At 42.7% G+C, this 24797-nt stretch overlaps 1 protein-coding gene across 6 annotated transcripts in view; it reads right to left on the bottom strand.

The window, feature by feature from the left end:
• Positions 1-24797, bottom strand: part of KCNIP2 (potassium voltage-gated channel interacting protein 2) — a 366907-nt gene that overhangs the window by 9785 nt on the left and 332325 nt on the right. For 4 of the 6 annotated variants that reach the window (XM_061552843.1, XM_061552842.1, XM_061552840.1 and 1 more), the window contains exons 2-4: positions 8968-9092; positions 3305-3374; positions 2687-2757 (exon numbers count right to left, since the gene is read on the bottom strand). In XM_061552843.1, the coding sequence (XP_061408827.1) occupies positions 2687-2757; positions 3305-3374; positions 8968-9092 (266 nt within the window). Of the gene's footprint in view, positions 1-2686; positions 2758-3304; positions 3375-8967; positions 9093-12510; positions 12617-24797 lie in introns of all 6 variants that reach the window. The other 2 variants (XM_061552837.1, XM_061552839.1) reach the window with 1 other exon arrangement.

Here is a 24797-nt window from a genome sequence, read left to right as displayed (position 1 = left end):
CACGGCACTTGTATTCTACAGTACTGTATTTGCTTTTTATTAACGACTGAACCAGTGTACTGCGATCTCTAATTGCAACGGCTTCTATAAATGACACGGGAGCTGGTTTTGGTTGATTTCCGAGTTGTTCCTATCACGGGTCAAGTGTGCACAGCCCGAAATCAAATCGAGGTCTACAGGCCTACAAGCATGGCTCCCTGCGTCGTGCACACAATTTGCGATTTGAAGACCATAATGAGTCATTGTTATAATCAAATAAAAAATATGTTGAGGAGTAAATAAGGATTTGTGACCCAAAACTTAATCTGTGTATTTTCTTCTCAAACTCAATAAAAAAAATATAAAAAATATAAATCTAGATTTGAAGTTTTCATGACTGCAAGGATCCATACTCTTTGGTTCTTTCGGTAAATTCGCATATAGAAAATATTACTTTGCATTTTTTTCATGCATCATGTAAGAATGCAGGATATCTCTTTAAATAAAAGTTACTCCATTATGTTTCTTATTAAGCGAGTTGCAGACGGGTCTCCATATTACATCTCAGCCACATGGTGGTCTCTAGAAAGCTTACTTAATTATTTGACTTGCAGGTCACAGATAAACTCAAAGATCCAGCTTAGGTCTTATCTCCATGTGGTATTTGAGACCCGGGGCTCACACCCATATCGCTAAATCTGCTGCAAGAACTCAACACAGAGATATTTACCCTAATCATTGCCCTCATCTTATCCCCATGTTCCATATTTTTAATGAAAATTTATAAATATATATTGGCCTGTCAACGATTCTTAGTCAGGCTTTCTATAAAAGGCAATTTAAAAAAATGATTATTACTTTGCGAATGCACAATGTGACCCACGTTACTGAATTTATTTGGGTTGTTTCAAGGGAAATTATTTTCCTAATATCAAGCACGACTTTAGCTCTTTGTTCATAACGTATTCCAGGTCAGATAAACAGTTTAAATGGTCGTGGATCATGGCAAGTTTTTTTACTCTATGCATATTACTCAATGTCATATAAAGTGCAAATTGTAGGCCTATTTTTAAAAAGCACCTCCCATGTTACATGTTAACATTCATCATAACACGACGCGGTGTAGAGTTTTGACTGCAAATGCCAGCAGCCTGCAGCTAAGCACCCAGCTGCCAGATAATTAGGCGAAACCAGAATTCCAGTATGTTCCATTTACACTTTGAAAAGGACATTCAATGTGTCGTTTTTATTTGTTTATTTTTTTTATTTCACGTAAATTGCGCTGTGAAATCACACGACACGTTGTGGATGAGCCAGGGTCCTCCCGCTGACACACAGCAAGGGTACACAGGTCACATGTCACCCGTGCGCAAGTTACAGGAGGTACGTGTGGCCTCAAAGTAGCTAAATGACAACCGAGTAAGTGAATTCAGTGCTTGTGTTCTCTATTACCCTGGGCATCCTCGTTGTAATGATGATGTGATGACACATGCACACACACACACAAGTATACAGTATCAGAATCAGAAAATGTATTTATACTGGAGGAATCCGATGAGCTATAAAGCTCTTTTTCACAGATGTCCAGTAGGGGCGTGGGGTCAGAACGTTACAACAACAAACAATACAAAGACACGATAGTAGCGCAAAGTACAAGAAAGGTAAACAAATCACCAAAACACAAACAAATACAACTAGACCATCCCCATCCTACCAGGCAAAGGCCACTGAGGCATTAACTTATTTTTCAGAAGCGACCTGGCCACAAATGTGGCTCATCATTTTGAAATTTATAGCACCAAAGGAATCTAAATAATCTCCAATGTATATATCATCGCAAAAGCATTACGTTCAATCTGTACTCCGTACTATATATGCACACAATACAAGATTGCAAACGTGCAATTTACTTATAATGCAGGTTCAAGAAGGGATATGTTTAAGAGGGTGGAGTGTTTATCACAATGCACTTTGAACTCAGCGAATTAAAAAAAAATGTAATTATTAATTTTATACAGCGTCGTTCACGCATATTGCATCTCAGTTTCTGAGGAACCACGGACGAGCTGGAAGGCTGCCAAGCGATGAGCTGGAAGGCTGCCAAGCGGTAAGCCGGTGCCAACAATTGCTCTGCAGTCCTCTATATATTAAGATGTTTTCAGCCATTTAGTGAGTGTCTATATATGCGGGAGGAAAACCGGAGCGCCCGGAGAGAACCCACGCATGCGAGGGGGAAACACTCTATCCCATCCCACAGAAAAGGGACAGATGACATCAGTCCACACTTTGATGTTCTCAGGAAGGGAGTCTCGCAACATTTTGTCCTTTATTCTTTTATTCTCTGTCCTTTGTCTGATCCACCAACCCTCGACCTGAGTTCATTTCGGCCCCTGCACCCCCCCAACCCCCACACCTCTGTACCTCCCTCTCCTCGACCCTCTCCACAAACGCGCACTGTTACCAGCGTGGTGAAGTGTGCTCAGGTAACCCTTACGACTGGCCGTGTGCGGGAGAGGCACCTCCGATTAGCACGGTTGGCTACGTTACGGTGCGAAAGAAATTCAACGTACACGCATCCAGCAGTGGAATGGGCAATGGCTGGAAGCAGTTTTTTTGTTTGTTATTGACGGTGCACAGCACAAATGTGGGCTCGGATGTTAGGCGTGGTTCTGAGCGTGATAAAAAAAAACGCGGCATCACCGCTTACCTCGAAGCTCAGGGAGCCGTTGTGATCCGTATCAAAGGCGTTGAAAAGAAAGTGGGCATATGTACTGGCATCTGCAAAAAAAAATACAACAGGCAGTTACTTGGGTAGAACAATATAATTACAGTAATTATATAGATTGTGGTCGTCTATGCTTTAAAACCCAAGCACTATTAATGTATCAGTATGTTTAAGGAATGGATATTAGCCTACATGTAAAGGTAACGTGTACAAATGCAGATGTAAAAGACAGACATTTTCATGCTCAAACATTTCAAGTCCGCTTAAAGTAGCTATGGTTATTATTAAAATCCTTTTAAAGTAATTTACTATAAGAGCTATCTCAGGCAGTCACGCATGCACCCTTTAATATCAACCGAACAAACCAATCAGCTGAATTATTTAGAGCAAGAACGTTCAACACCTCGTTGATTGAATGCAACACGCACAGTACACAAGAAGGCGTGGAGCACACGTGCTCCAGTGAATGCATCACGATACACGCATTTAAACCGCATGCATGTCCCCCGCCGCTGGGATAAAATAGGACACACCGAGACGCCGAATCACACGCACCCCTGCGCGAGACGTGCGTGTTTAAAAGTAAAACTCCGCACCCACCTCCCTGTGGGAAGAACTGCGCGTAGATCTCCTTAAAGTTATCCTCATTAACGATCCCGCTGGGGCACTCCTGCGGGGTCGGCGCAGACAGGGTGAGGGACGGGAGTCGAACGGAGGGCAACAATGAATCCCATTAAATTCTTGATAAATACATGGGGCGAGGAGAGAGGGCATTATCTGACATGGCACGCGGTCGGATTGCAGGGAGAGAGAAAAATAGATATACTTTGAGGGCATAATGGGTGGCATTCACAGCACCTAACTTGCTGCAATATTGCTCAGCTCAGCGGGTAATACCAGAAGCCACCCGCGCCCTCTACTAGACCCTGTATCTTCTGCTCTCGTCATTTATTTGCATTTGCAGAGATAGCCTCCACGTGTTTCAAGGGGCATGAACGGACGCATGTTTGGTTAATGGGAATGGTGTCAAGTTCTTTGGGTCTTTCGGTAAAGTCACGTAGATGGTTATTTATTGCCATTATTGTTATTTTTTGGAACCTATCTATGTCACTTCACCGAAAGACCCATAGAATATGAATTCCTGCAGTCACGAAAGCTTTAAGTCAAGATTTAATGGTGTCAAGGTTAAGGGGGCCAGCTCCTAACACGTTTGGTGTAACCTTGAGGTGGACAATTTGGGGGCTATCACAAATGCTGACCAGAGGTTGTCTGAGCAGTTTGGTAAAGGAGATCATGATCAGTCTACAGGAATTATGTATTAAACATCGCACTAAAGAAGGAATGTTTTATTTGGATGAGATGTACACAAGGGATGAATGGGAGATATTTATAAAGCAGGCAATTTTTTTAGGTGGTAGCATTATTTTCAATCGTTGATTTACTTAATCTGTGAAACGTATGTATGTTGGGATGAAGCAACGGGGCTGGGTCGTTTTGAGAGACCAAACACATTGAGATGGCCCATTCACTCCTAACGTTTAGGCACAAAGGACCCATGTAAGTTACAAGAGTTCCGATGAGGTATTTGTGGGCAAAACGATGACCATCGTGCATTTTTCCTCTCCCATTGTGAATTGCATTTCCTCGTAAATGTACGAACCCAAAAATTTCGAATCTGACAGCAAATACACACGAACAGAGTTAAAGCAATATACTTGCAATGCATTTGCAAACGAAAAAGTGGCCATTTCCCACATTAAGTCACATTAATTATAAAGCACTCCTTTTTTATTGCTAAAACTTTTTGTACACTTTACAAACCAAACACAGTCGTGCATGAATGCACACACATGTACGTAACATCGTAACACCTCATTGATGTGTACGCGCACACATGTGTAAACACACAGATTAGCAATGGCAAATTAGAGACCAGGACACGGCATAGCTATGCCAAGATTATGACTTTCACAACGGGGACTGCACTAAGTCTCACAGTTCATTACTGTTCCCATGAACTCCAACGCCTCCACTCACGTTGATCCACAGTGTTCAGCCACCACACTGAAAGGCCAACACATTTCTCATTCTGCTTCGTCCCACATACCGTTCAACTTTGGAACTCATTCCAATCGTCTCATTTCCCAAGTCTTCACAACCTTGCTCAACTTAATATAGATGCACTTCTGCAGCCGTCTGGAATGCTCTTCCTTCCAATATTAGGAAGCCACTGGAGCTATGCACTTTTTAAATCTAGATTGAAAACTCATTTCTTTAGATCTGCTTTTTTGTGTTTAGTTTGCTGTCCATCCCCCGCACCTCCGATTAACACGGTTGGCTATGTACAGTGTGAAAGAAGTTCAGCATACATGCATCTATAAATTAAACTCTTATCTATTACACATGCTGTCGTGCTGTTTTCTGCTGACTGCTAGGCATGATGGGCTTTTGGGGATTAGGCTGCAGTGACCACGCCTTGAGACAAAACGTGCTGCAGGGGCATTCATCGTCCCATGCCTTTATCTCAAGTGAACACGGGTTACACTAGAGTCGTGGTACACCTTCTGCGTGGCATGATCCCGGTGGCTCTACGTGCGTCACGAACACGCGGTTATTCAAATATTGTACTGTTGGCGGATCTGAACACCTTATCTCAAAATTCAAACCATTTCCTGTTCGGTCGGTCAGGGTTCCGTGACCTCGTATCAGAATGGCTGCGGTGTGCAACGTTTTTTGTTGGCGAGTTTGTTGTTTTTGTTGGTCATTCTTTTTTCTCCCACGAGTTGTCCAGCTCTCTCACTTGTGACACAAACAAAATATGAGCAGACCTCCATTCTGTCTCTCCACGTGTAAACAAAATGTGTTTTCGTCTGTCAGCCTATTGGCATTCCTGACCAATATGATCAAGCAGCAAATGTTTGAGCGAGCAAACTCTGGACTGCTTTTGACTTTCTGCGCCAGATGCTATTGGCAAGAGTACCCTAAGTAAAATCTGTAGGGTCTGATTCAGCGCCAAAAAAATCAATAATGTACGCAAACTCAGCATGGGTTTCTGCAAAGCATCATGAAAACAAATATAAGCAGCACTTCCATTCTGCCTCGCCAAATATAAACACAAAAACATTTTCTCTATATAACATGAAAAAAACCCCTTCACTTTGTTCATAATTAATAAGGCAATCATACAATATATACACTGTTTGTACAGCAGTATATACGCACAAGATGTGGCTCTTCTTCAGAGCAAATAAGAGTCGATGTAACACTCGTTTGTAAGGAAGTGTTGACATGGGTTCTGCGATGCGCTCTTTGTACTACACTACCAAAAGTCCCCTCAATTAATCTCTGTAATTATATTTATCGGTCAAATTCGGTGCCGTCATAGCAACTCTTGGCGTCTAACACCACTAAAAACTGCAAAACGACTTCATAGCATGAAGTTTAGTGGGAATCTGATATACTGTACTGTAATACAAGGTACTATATAAATAGATTATGGTCTGTGGATACAAAATGGTGTAAGTTCTTCTTGACATGGTAAGGGAATTAGTATGCTGGGCAAAACAAAAATGCACATAACAGTATAAAAAATGTTTCTATGGCCAGCTGTAAATGTCAGACATCACTTTGCAGTGTCACTTCACAACAAGCAGAACCAAGGTTAAGCAGTTTTACGAATTTTATCTTGCCAATTCTTGGTAAATTTCCAGTCGCGTTTTTGACACAGTGGCAGCTTTCAGCCACCTCTAAGCAGTGTCCAAATAATTGTCATCTATTGCAAGAATGACAGGGGATACATCTTGGACCATAAATATCTGAACACAAAATATGCAAAATAGCAATTATTTTCAATTGTAACGTTTTTATCAAGATACATATATATAGTAGTGCCTCAGTCAGCGTTCTTAATCCACTCTACGAAAACTACTGAGAAACGAAATAACTGTTAATCGAAATCCGTTATGAGTTGAAAAACCAATAAAAATCACTGATTCTGCAAGAGAGCTGTTTTTCCACTGCCAATACAGAACACGCCATCATGTAAACAAAGCCAGTCGAGGTCTAAACGCTCATAAATGGATGTCGCTGATTGGCTGAGGGAATGGCTCAGCCCCGCTTACGAGCGCTCTGATTGGCTGAAATTGGCGCCCGCGGGCATTACGTAAAACAAAATGTTAACCTTAGTCGAAACCATGGGGGAAGGGGGGGGTCCTTTGTCAGGCGAAACATTCACCGAAAAATCGCTAAACGATAGCGCTGTTAACGGGACTACTGTATATTTTATCACGAAGTATTTAAAATGTCAGAAAATGCCCTTGAAATCTTTATATTATATTAGCTTTCGCGGATCACGTTCAATATTGTTGTCCACAATGAAGGAGATCCTAAGTTACTCACAGTGTGTGACTACGAGCGTTTTCGGGGCACTGACCCATGTCTGATTGGTTTTTGGATACGAACACATTCCTCCTGGCTATGGTTCACAACCACTGTGTCTCTCTCCAATCCTTATCTCGAAGTCACCTTTGTGGCATCCCCCCAGTGGCTGAATAAGTATTTCAGTTTTGTCCGTTGACGCAGCCAATAAACAATAAAATAACTCAAGTCTAGCCATGGCAACTCAGTGTGAAATCATAGAAATGTTCACCCTCCATGTCAAAACGGTGTGCAGATTGCAGTCAATTTATGGTCAACTGGGTTTCTGCATTGAGTTGCAGAAAAATGGCTATGCTGTCACGTCCAATTTCGACACAAGGGGGTTTCCAAGCAACCTTAACAACACAGGTACCATCTGACCTCAACATGACATCTTTGTCCCCACAGCTGCTGCCGCTGCATTGATCTGAGGGCTATAAAATGTCTTCGTTGCAAAATTTTTTTTTATAGGCAGTGCATTTCGGGGCATATTTATGGTCACATGTGGGACTAGATAATTTTATTCAAGGTTTATCATATACATGTGGAATAATTATAACTAAAACCATTGCCTATACCAGGGGTCGGCAACCAAAATAACAAGAAGAGCCATTTCTTTCCAATTCGGTACAAAATTAAGTATTTCAAGAGCCGCAATGCATCTGAGTACATACGTACTCATCGTCAAGAAGCAGCCCGTAAAGAGCCGCATGCGGCTCCGGAGCCGTAGGTTGCCGACCCCTGGCCTATACCATAAGCAATTAATTTCTATTTGTGTCTATACCTTTGCTTTTCGGTGGGCAGCAGAGTACAGCATTGGAAATCTATCCCCATAATTTTTGCCCTGGCAAAATCGGAATTGGATCAAAAGATGATTGAACTGACCGTGCACAGATTAGAATGTGACCCAAATGACATTGGGTTCAGGTCCCGATTGAATTATGGACCACTATTTTCAGATAAAACATGTTAAAAAAAATTATTATACATTAACGGCCACAAAAATAGTACACCACAAATCCAGGAGTCGTATAGTTTAACACGTAAGTTTTGGCAGCCACTCTACAATCCAAGTGTGATTTTCCAAGTGTGGGCTTCGTGTTGGATATTTCGTCTCTGGCAATAAAAACAGTTCACACCACCCGGTGCCGATGAAATTACTGTGTTACGAATTCATACAAACTATTTGGTTATGCTGCGTTGGCAAATTGAGCACAAGGACAATTAACAAAAACAATGATATGCTGTGACCGAGAGACATTTCTCAAAACATCGCCTATTAAACATTTTCTCTTTTAATTGACGAAAGTGTTGAGGGTTTTTTTGTCCCCCCCCCCCCCATATACAATTCTGGTCGCACACGGGATGGCAGAAGTAACCCTTGTGGCAATTAAGGCCACATACCGAATTATAAGTTTATAAGAATACAGGGAGAAAAAGTGCGTCACAATCCGTAGAATATGGAAATATTCTCACGGTGGAGGGATGTTAACTACCTCGCCCGGTATACAGGAGGTCGTAGGTTCGATCCCGACCCTCATGCCTGCTTTATATTTGGAGTTTGCACGTTCTCCCCATGGTGGTCGCGTGGATTTTTCTCTGGGCACTTCGGCTTTTCTCTCTCCATTTAGAATCAACGTGTGCTTGAGAGTATATGGCTGCTGTAAATTTCCACACGATCACAAGCCACTGCGTTCAGCTATCATTTGTGATGACCAGGTCGCTCCTGAAAAAGAGCCATACAGCTCAGTGGGCCTTACCTGATTAAATACAAAATAGCTTGCTTTAGTTTAAATCGGGCACAATACCAGCGTTGCAAGCGATCCATTGCAGGAGGGGACACTCACGTTCTTGAAGCTCCGGTACAGCACCTGTAGCTCCTTGCGCGAGAACTTGCTCTGCGCCTCCAGCTTGTCGAGGGCTTCAGGCCGGTGGCGCACCGTCGCCAACTCCAGCTCATCCTCCGCGCTGTCTACACCGCAAGCCCAACCGCACGAGGGAGGGGATCGTCAAGCGCGGAGTCGGCGGCACGGTTTCGGAGGAGCTCGCTCCACCCCTCGACAGAGGGCCTCTCCCCCTGCTGGAGGGAGCACCCAGAGGGCAACTCAGGAAAGATCTTTTGGCCGGCTCTACCACGCTGGTCGGGCATCACCGGCAGAAGCACGAACATGCTACGCCACTGCAGACGATTGATCGATTGTGGTGCACCCGTGTTTACTGTTGGACGGACAGGGGTGCGGTGGATTGCAGAAGGTCACTTTTCAAAATGAGACTATCCTGGTCTCTTGATTTCCCAACCGGTTACAAAAAAAGAAAACTTGAAATTGAAGAAATGTGCATCGTCGTTTTAAACAGCCGCGTCGGGAGATCGACTTGGACTGGCGGCCTCTGGATTGCAAAGTCCAGTTGCGCTCACCATCACACACCGCGGCAGCGTCCTCTCATTGCAAATGCACGGCCAAATACCTTTCCGCATAAGTGGAGGCCCTGTGCTGTGATGTCTTACAGTCCGATCAAAAAGGTTATTTGCGAAAAGTGGATAAATGCGATTGTGGGGAGAAATGAATGGCAGTGTGTTTTATTATTTAAACAGAACCGTAAGAGGAATAAGCTTGGAAATTACCTCTGGGTTTTAAAATTCGCAAGGGAATGAAACAGTTATCGTTTTGGAGAAATCAACAACCGAACGGATTCTTAAGTCGTTTAAAAACAACGTCACTGGGTTTTTCGTCAAGCAGTGAATGACCGGCTAAGCGTGCAGCCGTGTTATTAAATATACCGGTGTGAGATGTAGTCGAAAGATTTTAACGTTAAAGCGTCAATGCAGCTACACAGAGAGAGGCTATCGTATTGCGCAATCAACACATACAAAGCAATGCAGGTCCAATAATGGTTACATTTACTATCTCGTTATGATGCCTAAAAAAATTATGCTGGCAGTAATAATAATACTACCAGGAATAAATAGATAACTAGAAGGGCAAGCACGCAGGGTGAACCTTGTATGGGGATGACATCCATAGCAGTTACATTTTGATTTAAAGCTTTCGTGACTGCAGGGATTCATATTATTGGTTCTTTAAGTAAAGTCATGTAGAAGGAAAATAATAAAATAATATAAATATAAAACAATAAAAATGTTTATTATTATTATATTATATAAAAAAATATTGCTTTATATTTATTTTATTATTTCCTTTCTACATGACTATACCGAAAGAACCAAGAATATAATATCCATAGCAGTGCCAATGGTGCTGTTTCTGTTCATGTAATAATTGAGTCATTTCGCTTCCACCAGGATAGAAATGGGCTATGCTGTCCTGATCAATAACACATATTGTGCCATTGCAGCACAAACACACGAACAATGCTCTGTCACGAGAGAAGACATTTGAATTTTAAATTATCTCTGAATTAAAGTTTAATGTCTGGTCTTTCAGAAAAATCTAGCGTAATCATATAATATTTCATTTCATCAAATCCTTGGGATCAACGCAATAAAAATAGTGCATAATACCGCGTGGGTTTTAGGCATACTTTTAATCATGCTTTTTTAAAGTTTTGTTATTTCACGTATGTTGTGAAATTCAACCCATTTTAGATCCATTGAAGAGGTGACTCAAATGTGAGCCGCTCACTTTCTAATTGCCAAGGCCAGGTTAACCGTCCAAGTACACTAGGTAGCAAAGCGATCTCCCAAGCAACATTTCATCACAGGTTGGGCCAACTTTAATCAGGTGGCCCCAGTACCTGACCCCCACCACCCTGTCTCTCGCACTCATAGCAGACACACACCCCACACACCCTGCCCCCACACATTCTAAGTAGATCCCAGTCAGATTTTATTCAAACTGTAGCATTGATTTTAAAAAACCTGAGACTTATCAGAACGTTTCCATTTTCAGCTTGGTGGTTCCTGCTGGAAAAAGTAATTAAATTCAGACTTTAATTTCAAAATAGAGAAGACAGACCGTGTAAAAGAATTACTGTTTCAAAAATTGGTACTCTTGTGTAAAGCAGAAATACCCCTATACTCGTGCCGCTGTTCGGAAAAGCTAATCATTGTTTTTTGGTCCGATGATAGGTCCGAATCTTCAAACAAATAGCTTGTCATGTGCAACAGATTAAACTGTATTGATGGATGACAGGGATACAAAGAGTGTCTGGTGGAGTGGTGAGCTGTGCAAGCAAGTTGAGCTCAGCTTTCGCCTTGCTGCTTATACGTAGCACACATTGAATGACAATTATTATGTTACAGCCCTATGGGAATAATAATAATAATTTCAACTGGTAATATCTCGCACAGTTTTTGCTCGCTCTCGAAGAGAACGACTCAGGAGGCGTGAGGAACCACAGATAAGCAAGGAAGGCAGCCACGTGGTGAGCCAGCGCCAATACACCCCCCCCAAGCTCTGTGGTCCTCTATATATGAAGGTGTTATCAGCCAATTAGTGAGTGTTTACATGTGGGAGGAAACCGGAGCACGAGGACACCCAACACTCTATCCCATACAGATGGGACAGGTGCAGTTCACGTTTACTGTACCGCCTTGTCCTGGCGAGCCAGGGTATAATAGCTGGCTCCTCGACGCCCAAGGGAAGAAACTTTCACAACATCTGTGTGTGATCCACTGACCCTCGCTGTCTCCACAGCGCTGGATTACAGGTGGCGTGCGCCACCACCGTGGCAAAAAAAGTGTTTTTGCCCCCCGAGCGGGAAACGAACTAGGAGGGCCGAATCGTAACCACGAGACCTTCTGGGATCACGCGAGATGAAGGCCCTCATATTTCACCGCACAGGTCAGTGTGGGCTGGTGAATGGCCGGTTTATATACCACTCATCATTGATATCAGCCATGGCTGGGAATTGAACTGGGGTCACTTGGTTCATTGTACAATGTGCTATCCCCGACCACTCCACCCACAGCACATAAATACAATTTGGGTTATACCGAAACAAATACTTAACCCACCCCAAACCCCCACCTCCCCCCCCCCCACAAATGTAAAGACTATACAAAAGATAATATAAATATATTCCTTTTATCATGGGTTCAAATATATTGAATTGCATGAATTAGAATAAAAGCGATATAGCGCTGCTACACATTTGTATGGGCATTTGCCTCCCCTAGGTATTTCTGTCAAAGCCACGTGCGTGTGCCATACATCAAGCCAACGAATTTGCCGACACTGAATCATATGGTGGAATTTATCTGGTTCCAAATCCCTGCTTAACCTGGTGTCTTCACCAACCCACGCTGACCAGTGTGGTGAAGCATGTTAGGTGTGTCTAATTAAACAAAAATGAAATGTACACATTTTGAATTAAAGCCAAAAAACGTAATAAAGAAAACGTTCTAACAGCAAATAAACGCAAAACAGGACTTGCTTTCTAATGGTTCAGCCGGCTGGCTTGAGCCTTTGCAGGAAATGAGTTTCAGAAGACACTTTTTAAGACCACATTTGGTGGTGTTGTGCCCGGGGGAGAAACCTAGAAATACATCACAATAGGAATGGGGGCGACACAAAAAGATTGAAAAATTAAAAATAGGCAGTTTTGCACAAACATTAGGCAAGCATCGTTGGATTTTAAATCAAGCACTGGAAGAAAGCACGAGGAATTTCCGCGATTGCAATTGTCTTAAAGCGGCTTGCAGTTTAAAGGTTTATAATCATTTCGCCGATGACTCGCGAGGAAGACGTGCAGAAAGTAAAACGGATGATCAAGAAAAAATTAGGAGCGCTAAGTTTCGCGTTTTGTTAGGGCGTGCATATGTGACTCGGAAGCAACTTTTTGAACATTGCATGCGTGTTTGCAAAGCGCGAGGCACATCTATTTTTGGTTGAAAAAAAAAAACATGCAAGGACATCCTAGGTCAGTTTTGCCCTCCAAGTTGAGACAAACACCGCCCGCCTCGCCACGACCCACAAAAGCATTGCATCAATCCAGTGCTGTCCACGTCGACTAAAGAGACGCAAGAAGTATTATATCCCCCCCTTGCCAGATCATTCAACCTCGTCACGTCAGTGCGCACGGACGCAAAGCATTTAGCTGCCACGCACTCGCAGAGCCGCAGCGAGTCGAGTCGACAACAACAGAGGTCAAACCACTATCCCCCAGGGATGTGAATGAACCCGCACTGTTTTCGACATGATGAACGCTCGCTGTGTATCCTCCCACCTGTGAACTCATTTATACGCGGATGAGGGCAGCGGTGATTAAGGTCTTTTGTTCAGCCTCAGGTGCCCCCACTGTTTTTTTTTATTTTGCCCCGTTTACCTTTCAGTTGATTTTTTGTTTAAAAAAAAGTCTGCGCGGGGTCAAGGCCTAATCCTTGATTTTTTTGTTTGTTCGGGATTTTTTTTTTTTTGCCACGACGGTAATTGTGCCCCGCGCCAAAGCGATGGGAACCCGCGAAAGTTTTAACGACAAAATAATTTGCTCTCGCGAAATCGGTGTTGCGTGGTCGCATTCATCCATTGAAAGAAAAAAAAAATCAACGTTGAAGTTGGGATATGAAAAGGCTCTTAGATTTCTAACATGAACACGAAACATTTACAACACCATACCGTGCAATTATTTAGCAGGTATATATATAGTACATTATTTATATCAAACGCACCTTAATACAGACAACAAATGTAATATCTTCGCTTCACACAAAGCACATTGTACTTGAATGTCTTGTAACGAGCACCTCAGGCATTCTGTTGACGTGACCGTCTGTCCCTCCCTCCCAGCCAGCAAAACTTTGTAATATTATATAGAGCCTCTGCATTTCCCTCAAATATGACGTCACAAAGCTCTGCCCCCCCCCTAACAAAAATGAAACATGCTTCAAATCGCTTTAAACTATTGTCATTGTAGTGCGTATTAAATGTGCCGCTGCACTCTGATGTTGCTGGAAGAAAACATTTACTAAAAAGTATATTTAATTAAGTAGAACGTGTTGTCCATATTTATTTAAAGTTGCGCATTTTTATGTGACGTCACATTTCTCAACCCCCCCCCCCCCCTCGTCACACATCGTCACAAATGTCTGACCCCCCCCCCCCTAGGTGCGTGACGTCATTTATGGACAGCCCCTTTCTCTATTCCTGTATTCCTGTCCTCTATTGTACCTCTCCCTCCCTCAGCTGTATCTCACCCACTTCCCCCTTCCCCCAATCTCTCTCCCGGTTTCTCTCTCGCCTCACACCCTCGCTCTCCTTACCCCCCCCCCTCCTCTCCCTACTCAATCTCTCTTGTCTCTCCCAAATCCTCCCTCCCATATTCCCTCGCTCCCCTCTTTCTGTTTTGCTCTTTCTCCGTTTCACGCTCTTTCACGCTCTTTCACGCTCTCCTCCCCGCCCCTCTCCGCCTCTGCCTCCCTTTTCGATCTTCCTCCCCCACCTCCTCCTCCCTCTCTCCCCCTCTATTGCATTTGTCCACGATACACAGCTCGGGTTGTGGGTGGGTGGGTGGGGAGCGGTAGTGCAGAGGTTAGCGCGCTGCGCTACGAACCTGGCGACCCGGGTTCGATTCCCGCTCACGGCCAACACCCAGTGACGATTATCTGAACCGGTATTGGGCCTCCCCTAGGTCGACTCAGCCTCAAATGAGTACCTGGTGCGATGTGTAAACATCGCCACTGGGGAGACAAAGGCGGCCGGGCGTGGTGTTGGCCACCCACCCCCTCGTGTGCCGTGCTGGCCTTCATAGGTGCTCGCTAACAGCACTTGCCCCTACAGTCTGTTAAGGCTATACGGGGGATCTTTGTCTTTGTGGGTGACAGCACCACAGAGGGGCGAGCGGTGACGTAACTGCCAGGAACACGCAGCCAGCCAGGAATCCATGCAGGAAATCCAGATTGCAAAACTTTTTGTTTGTTATAATAAACCCGTGGTATGATGTGTAGCCTCTAGCCACATCGTGCCCAAATTGTGTACGTCCTATATATGTTGTTATATGCACTCCGAAGTCTCACTATAAATGCAATAGATTTGACCAGTCACCTTAAAATGTTGGATGAGAGGACATATACTCGAGATCGAGGAGCCATTGCCGCCACATCCTGCCAGCGCTTCCCGCTCGATATCCCGCGAGCGCCACAGGAGCGTACCGCATTTGACTCGAGATGCCGTTCTGAAACGCTCGTTTCTTTGTTGGGCAATGCGCATCGACAAGCCAAGGTATTTAGCAGGCAACGTTTCGACAACTCTGCCTCCCTGGAGATTACAACTGGCATCATCATCATCATCACAACGGGTGTTAGCAAAAGTTCAGCCCTTACCGGCCTTTGCTTTTCTACATGTCGATCCTTTTGAAAACAAAAACAAATAATCCATGAGGTTTTTTTTTGGGTTAGATCGCGTAAATATATAAATGTGTCGTTAATCCTCCACCACTCGACACGGCCAACTAGTAAGGGTTGTCACGAAAACAGAACATGCCAATTCGTCACTCGTACAGCACATTTATATATTTACGTGATCTGACCCCCCAAAAAAACCTCTATTATGGATGATATTGGTCGCGAAAGCCTACGTGTTAAAAACAAAAGCAATTTAAATATTTTCTGACGAATTGACAATTTTACTTGATTTTGCTGTCGGGAGGTGGAGGGTTATAACAATAATATATTTCAAAATATATGTCCATTTTAAAATGGACATTACGTCTACATGACGATCTAACCCAAAAGAAACTCCTGTAATTGTGAACCGTAAGTGGCCATCAAAGCCTACATATGAAGGCGTATGATGCTAAAATGAAAGAATGGGAGTAAAGACTTGAAACAGCATATTGCAGCATCAATCATATAGGGAGGTAAAGTAAGTCATTGTCAAGAAACGGATGATTCGTACATTTAAAAACCACTGCACTCAGTGCGAAAATCTTCTCGCCGAGGCCAATATGGAAAAAAGTTGGATTGGGAAAGTAGGTCATCAATCCATTTTGCATGACACTCCCATACTAGCTCTGAGTTATGAATCTCGCAGTCTTATATCTGCAAAGATTTGTGGTGCCCAATACTGCATTGCACAAATTATGACAGTTCCATACAAATGAGTGGAATAAAAGACTTGTGTTAAAGAAAGAAAGTGTTTTGATAGAGAATCCAATGCAACGCATACCAATTGGCTGATTTTAAATAGGCTCGCAGATGTTGTTATATTGATGTATTGTTCTCAAGGTAATCTCTGCATGAAGACAGTGCACACAGCAGGTTAGGCTGATTTGCTAAATTAATTGCCACTCCATTCATTATTAAGATTAGATAATGGCGAAGAGACAAAAGGGAGAAAATCAACACCCATTTTCGTGTGCACACATTTGTGAAATCAATTTTAAGAATAAAATGCATGCATATTTATAAAGATACTGAAAAAAAGAAAAGGGTTAGAGAGAAATTGGTTTGTGCAAGAAAGTACGATGTCATTCGAAAAGTTTGCGCATGTAGAGTGATCAGAGTTTAATAGAGGTGAGATGTTGGTGAACACGAAAAGTAGACCGCCCCCACCCCCCCGAGGGATTTAGAGATAACACCAGCAACTTTAGAAGTCTTGTATATTAGCACACGCGGAGTGACTACATATTCTGGAAACTCATTTAACAAATCTCCAAAAAGAATAAAAAAATTTGAACGAACAAAAAAAATGGCAGCGCTTTCGTAAATATCATTGCCCTCTGGTCAAATGTAGCTTCAAACATCGTGATGGACCAGGTGGCTCAAAAGCTGCGTTCGATTATGGTATTTTGGTGGAAAGCACGCAACTATCTCTTTCACGGGTGGCTGGACATCGGAACACACAGAGCACCGCACTATTGTCGAGACAGGAAGATGGAATAACCAGTCTCCCGCCTTCTAGAATAAATACTGTTCAATACATTGATTTCTTTTTATATCAGGCTGACTCCAAAAATACACCCAACTTTCAGGGGCACAGTTTGTGGCCAGAGGCATTTTAAAATAGCACGGCATGAGAGGGCAAATTGCTGCAGCCCCACACTTGTGCATTACGGCACAACTCCCATCAGGAGAAACAAAAAAAATAACAGCCGGTTAAACTTAAGGTTAAAGCATACAAAACTTGCAGGAAAGGCCCCTGAAGAGAAGGAGAAAAGGGTTTATATCATGAAATTAATCTACAGGGTTGTTTTTTCTTTGTTAGCGGAATTAAATCACCGCTGAAAAATGCAAGTTCTGGAATTATAATAGTCGAGGCATACGTCGCATAAAAGATTGAATTAGGGATGATTTTTGTGTTGTTGCAAACATGGTGTGTTTTTTAATGGGAGAATTTTCCTGAACTGCTTCTGCTCAGCCAATAGAGGTTTTAATTTAATTTACTGCATAATAACATATTCCACAAACATGTCTATTCAGAAAATAAAACCGAACAGTACGTTTAAAAATGCATAGATTTTTTTTTTACTTACAGAACTTAATGTTGTTGAAAATTGTATTTCTTCTCAATCGCTAAAATGATTTTTTACTTAGGCAACAAGAAATGGTATACTGTATCTGGGAGACAGTGCTGGATGGAAATTACTTTAACTCCTTCGCTATGCATAAAAAAGTGCTTTGTGCATACAAATAAAGCAGTAAACCCATACATCGAATAAAAGGTTAAAATATTTCATATCAGAGGGGCCAAGTGAATGACGGGTCTGAGCAAGCTGCCACCACTCAGATTATGGGGTTCAAATCTCAAAAGCAGTGAGTTTATGGTCTCAGTTTGGTCACCAATTACAGCCCACACACACATACAAACCAGATTTTTAATTCTAGGGTCACTTAATTTGGAAAAATGTCACCTCCTGAGGATGAAACGTATTGTTTGTGAATATTACACTGTGGCAGGGTGCGTGAAAATGTTCAGGGCCACCTAGTGGGGATAGGAGAGTTAACGTGAAGGATTTGTAGTTTTGCTGTACGTGATATTCTCCTTCTTTGGGCTGTTGTTTTTTTCCACAAGGGGTAATGACCTGGACTCTGAGAGTTTAAATTGGATACGTTGCCCCGTGCCAATGCCAATAGCGAAATTGGAATTGAACTGTGAAACAGATGTGAAAATATATATTTGCGAACTGTTTAGTGGAATAGTTTCAACACCAGATGGCCTCACTTGTGAAGGAAACAAGTTCAATCCCCAGCTTAAGGAGAACATTTACTTAATATTGGACGGTATTTAAAAAAACGCTATTAATACTCAATACATTTGTAATTTAACAACTGTATTAAAATACTACACTTATCGAAATTAAGTATTTTAGTGGAGTAAAACCCTTTGTCAATTCACTGAAGGCCTCCCCAATAGCATGCCAGTCTTGGGGTTTGTTTTGACCATACTTCACCACGCTGATCAGTGCAGCTTTGTTCTCTCTGACTGAATACCGAAATCCTTACTAAATATCCTCCCGAAGGCAGAGCCGAGGCTGAAAGTAAGCATTCCTTCATATGTTATGCAGTGCAATAGAAACGAGACAGTGATAGAGGCAATCAATGTTGGGAAAAAACATGCAGTGGGGGCATAAGACAGATGAGAGAGAATTTCTCCCAGGTAAGGCAGAAGGCAGGGGATGCAGAGATGCAGAGATGCAGTCACTAGAGGTGGAAGGTGAATCGCAATCATCGCTAGCAGAGAGATTTAGAAAAGAGGCACGAATGAGATAATAATGGTGCACTCCAGTATAAAGCAGCGTACTGAGATGAGAGAGAAAATACTAAATTAGATAATGTGGCGATAGATGTATTTAGATAAGACCCACAGTGCATCCGTGATGGAGCAGAGCATCAATGGCAGGAGAGAAAAGGCGAGCCAGGAGGGACATTATCAGATTTGTATTCAGACGAAGCCGAGATGACAGAAGTGAGATGCATTCAGACAAGACATATGAGAAAACAATTGGCTAGAGGTCTATTGGGGAAGGCGTTTGAAGACGAGGACGAGCAGAGTGGACCCTCGGCGGTCGCTGTGCTGTCCTTGCGCTGAGCAGACCCAAAAGGATCCCAGACGCTCCGTAGCCTTAAGCGACTCACCCTAACCCCTACACAGCATGTCAAGTGACCGCTGTGGTCATACACTGCGTTGTATCGCACGTGGTTCGGCGTGATGTCCGACGTTTCGCTGCATGTCCAGGGAGCTTCATCAGAAGTTGAGTTGAGGAAGCTCCCAGCATACCCAAGGAGAAATGTCGAACACCACGTGGTACATTCTCTGGCATCACATCGGAGAGCTCTACTACACAACCTACGCAGTAGGTTCATATAAATTTAGGTTAATGTTAAATACATTTTTAAAAATATAATAAGTGTATGACGGAGTAATGTATTCATTCATATATAGTCTGCAGCCAGACCTGAATGTAAAGCTGGCATTGTGTACTATACTCATAATGGAGATGCAGACAGTGATAATACCCCAATTAACACCGCTGAGAACATCGCACACGGGATATTTGACTCCACACTTACATTACATCAAAATCTGAATATTTATCCTGGAGAAATCCAAAGAGCCATGACGCTCTTGTTTTCACAGATGTCCAGCAGAGAGACAATCTATCGAGTTGTGAAGGGCTCAAGAGGCGGGCGCGTGTTAGCAAAGCGGATCTCTTTTTAATGGAAAAGTAGAAATATCAAATTGTATGTTAAAAGACAGGCGTTTGAGGCAGGCATAATGTCTATTATTATACGGATCATGAAGTTGGACTTTAATACCAGTGAGACGAGTCTAGCCCTTGAATACAGACGCGTGGGGAAGGGATCGCTCGCAGTTTGACGGCAGGATAGGGTAAGCACCTTAGAAGTACAGAGTAGAACACGGCAGAGAAATTCTGCAGACGTAATCAGTAAGAAGAATAAGAAGGGCTGTGACCGGTGACACCCGTGCATCATGGAGGGAGAGGGGATCCTCACTCGGACAAGGATCGTGAAGGGTAACCCAGTTACTCTTTGGTTCTTTCGGTAAAGTCGCGTATAAAGATAAAATAATAATGCTATTATTTAATTTATTATTTTATCTTTATACGTGACTTTACCGAAAGAACCAAAGAGTAATTCCTGCAGTCACGAAAGCTCCACATTTAAGATCGGTAACCCAGTTGTCGGCCACCAAGAGCAGGCACTAAAACCAGACGGTGGACGAGCAACTTGCTGCGACACCGATCCAGTGTCGGCGTCCGTGAACGATGAACGAACTTGTATTGATATCTGTCGTGCGCTCGGTCACGTGACGATACACGTGACAGAGCGCAGAGCCCCCTATTGGCAGCTGCCCCTGTGTGGAGCAGGGCAATGGTACACCTGGTACGCTGCACTTCCTTGCAGTGTTCTACTCGGGGGTGATTGTTGTTACGCGATTATGCTGTGGGTAATGCTTCAAGTTTGTTTTTGCACATTTTAACCCAGATTGACACTGGGGTTTTTTTTTCAATCCAAAAATTCCACGAGCGAAGCAGCAATGGGATCAGTGGTGATCACCGTCATGATCTCTTGGTCTTGACCGTAGAATCCAGTAGTTTACACGATAAATTAACTGGCCTTTACTTTAAACTTTTGTCATAGACAGGATGTATGGTATGTAGAATCGTCAATTTTCCATAATAATGATGATGATTATTTAAGTCTTTTGTATAATGTGGCTAACATTTCGTTTTCACGCAAACATTTTACCAGAGCTTACAATTCACACTGCTTACAAATTTTTTTTTTTTAACGGTAAAAGAAAATCCATTACATTTCCAAGACACTGGCTTTCCTGACGTGCACGTTTGCCGATACGAGAAGTGTCGCAATTGCCTACGATAGTCCACATGTTCTACGTGCAGCCTAGAATCTCCATGAAAGACGCTGTGTTCGTCAACGTCGAGTGGTTGGCGAGGAGGTTCGAACACAGCGGTGACTTCTCCGAGGCGCTTGGCGTCTTACAAAAGTAAATTCGACGTTATTAATAACAAAGATTTGACACACACAAAAAAACTATCGGACAGTTTTGTCAAGCAGTATTCTTCTGGAGACGGTCGGCCAAACTGAGGCAATTGCATTGTGGGCCCTGGAAGCTTTGTGGACCACGTCATTTCATTTATAGTTTGGCTTACCCCACCATCCCCCCTCCCAGTCCCTCACTGACCACATTGACATTTGTGATTGTTTTTGATGCAGCTGCTAGGTTGTTTGTCACTCGTGAGCACTGCAAATGCAATCACGAGAGCTGATGGAGTTTGTCCCTTCGTGTCTAGAACGGAGTGTTAAAAGCGAGCAGTTTATATTCGCACCTTTCCGTCAGCCAAATGTGGTTACCACTTCATGCTGAAATAAGCACATACATGACAGCATGTTTAGCTTTAACAGTCACCTACATTTATTAATATAATTACAAGCCACAACTTCCTCCGTTTTTGTTCTGCTTATTTATTTATTTAGTGTGTGCTCGATTTATCAACTGTCTATATATGCAATTATAGACCTTACCGACAAATGGCACATGCACGCTTAACATTTACAGAATTGCCGTAGTACGTAAGGATTGTGGCTTTTCAAAACAACTATTGTCATGAGACTGTTACACAATATGAACATACGTAATACGTGCATACATCTACATCGTATATCTAAATCAGCTCAAGGCTCCCATAAATCACGTGACTTCTGTGTGCCCCCCCCCCCCTCTCCACGCCCACTGTGAAAACAGACGCCGATCCTCCGTGCAGCTCACTTCAGCTCGCTCCTTCCTTCTCTCTTCTCCCCCTCGCTTCCCTCCCCTCTCATCCCTGACATCTTGGCCCATTCATTCCTTCCCCTCCTCCTCTTCCTGCCCAGGGCTCCTTCTCTCTCGCGGTTGCATATCTTGAGCCCGTGACCTCTTTTTATCTTGGGGGCTTCTGTCCCAGCATGCCTGCATTTTCCCAGTGCTTTTTTGTATTTATTTTTCCATACATTATATCCTTGACGCTCCTCCCCTTCCTGTCGTGTGCCACGGGTAAAACGCTTTTTAAGTCTTTAATATTTACTTATATACTCGCCACGTTCTGCGGGTCACTCAACAATACAAGTGCAATATATAGCACTTAAGGCAATGGGGAGATCAGTGGGAAAATAGCACTCGGGTAGAGATAGGAGGGTAGTGGTAGATTGAGGGGTTAAAGGTATGAGATTTATCTGTGCATTATTCAATGCTGTATTTTTCCTGAGACCAGAAATATAACGGCAGTTTAAATATTTGTTTCATTTTAAAATGCATGCAAATACAAACTTTAAATATGTATGAAATGCCACGCAACATTGGAAAATATGATTGCGAGGTGAAAATTCCAAACTTTTGAGAATATTCAATACAATATTAATTATCAACAGTGACATGATTACAATGAGGTCTGTTCGGGTCACTGTAATTTAAATATGAAAGAAAATATTTTTCATAAATTTGTCATGAATTGACAGACGAATCCATATTTTTGTAACGTCTAATTTTTTTTGTTCGGAATTAATTAACTATTGGGAGTATACACATCTTAAGCATAAGCAATTACATTAAAAAAACGTAATCACGTTATATTTTCATTTAAATGCAGGATTACAACAACAGAATCTATGTACAACCAAACAAATAGTTACAACACTTTTAGCCAAGCGTTAATTTGAGAGCTTAGATCGTGCACTATGCATCCGGGCTGGATGGCACCTTCATTCATTACCTACTGAACATTAATCACTCTCCAAAGCCATAAACAACAACACAACACTTACCGTGTGGGTACTGAACGCCTCAGCCTAATCTTGAGCCACACAATCCTTATTTTGAAATCCATAATTAATGACACCATTGCTGCGGTATGCATAATAATAATTATCAAGGACGTTTTTTCATCATCCCCATTAAATTACCACAGTAATAAAAAACACACGATGTTTGAGAACACGATTTCACCACACGTGCTCAATCACACGGATTGCAATAGGATGATTACCACAAAATGCCTTCAATGTAAAATTCACTCGGCTACAAAAAGGTGATCTTTGAAATAAGTACCAGTTCTATGTTGTAAAGTAAGTTTTCAACCGACGTTGAATAGAGACAATATTATCGCTTGTTCACCAACGCTACCGCGTGACACATCACAGCCAATTTGTATCGTCACGTCAAATCTAAACGCATGCAGAACAAACATAAGAACACATTTTTCTTTAATCTACAGCATTGCGGGCAACGATTGTGTAACCCCCATAACAGTACTTGCATAACGAAATATGTATTTTGTAAAATTAAAGCACTCCAGTGGAAACTGGCAGAATTGTCCACACAAGTTAGTTTTCACTTACATTTGATACAGATATGCTCGGTTAAGATTTTAGACTGTTGTTCGTGAACAGCACGCAGATCTCATCTGCTTTTAGTTAAGCCCTGTTACCGAGTACTTTTGCTTGGTCTGCGCAAGTTCCAGAGTTACACTCAAATGCATTCACTCTTTGCAGTCGCTCACACGTGAACCCGCCGGCGCCAATCCGTACAAATCAACCTACAGGCGCTCTCCCGTGTGGCACGATCGCGTGGCAATCCCTCGGTAGAACACCAGCCGTTAGCGGAACGAAAGCCATCGTGCCCGATTCAACCACTTGCGTAGACTCCTCTTCTCTTTCTCTCTATAGCGCCAGCACCAAAACTGTCGGAGCGCTAGAGTCGGTAACACGGAAGGTACATGCGTTTCACTCGCGAAAATGTATTCGGCAGTGACAACCTCTCCCTCAAGTGAACCTGCCTTTATTACAGCTCATCGAACGGACTGTCACGGACTGGAAATTGATGTTCTTTGGTGCTTTCCTGTATTTTTGAAAAGTGAAATGGCGTGGCATATACATTGACAGCGCCTTCTTGCTTGAACATTGTTGCTTGCAAGATACACGACAGGATAGCTGACACCCCGCTGTATATTTTATACCCTGTCATGATTTACGTCCTGTGATCATATCAATATTTTGTGGCCTTCACACCACTAAATGTTGTCTCAAGGGTGCTGTTCATTAGATTTCAATACTGGCTGCAGCGCTATCAAATCAGCATCCAGTAGCAATGCTTCTCAGCCGTGTGTTCTTCCACAGTTTCTCATTTGATGACGACAGAAAATCTTCTCTTGCGCCTCAATCACTCAAAACATCAGAGCAGAGAGATTGCAACTGGCCATTTGATCAATAACGTTACGTGCCCGTTTTAATACTGTGTACGGTGGAACCAATGTTTTGCAGAGGCTGGACAACAGGAAATGTATTATTTCAGGAGTACTGAACTTTGTCAATACTTTTGAAATTTCACAATGTTTTAACTCATGATTAAAATGAATACGCTGGGGTGATGCGTTTGTCAACTCTACTTGTAGTGAGGTAGAATTAATAATTGCTTGGTCTCCTCTTATCTCTTTCAACCAGCCCGATGTTGAGTGGGCTAAAAACTCCTCGAGAGAACGAGACCACTGCTTGCAATCGATAGGCTACACAACGTATGGGACACATATCCGACCACTGTTATTATTTCATGGTGCATAGATGTTAACTCAAGTTAAAACATTTACTCAACATGAACGTAACAACGACGAGCATGAAGTAACTTTGCATTTATCTGCATTTGATCATCTACAGTTCTTACTGTGACATCTTGCTTTTTTGTAATGAATTCCTAAAAAAGTTATATGC

The sequence above is a fragment of the Lethenteron reissneri genome, chromosome 17, assembly GCF_015708825.2.
Source record: "Lethenteron reissneri isolate LAM-NWPU_2019-01 chromosome 17, ASM1570882v1, whole genome shotgun sequence".
NCBI lineage: Eukaryota > Metazoa > Chordata > Hyperoartia > Petromyzontiformes > Petromyzontidae > Lethenteron > Lethenteron reissneri.
This window is presented reverse-complemented; position numbering and strand designations above follow the sequence as displayed.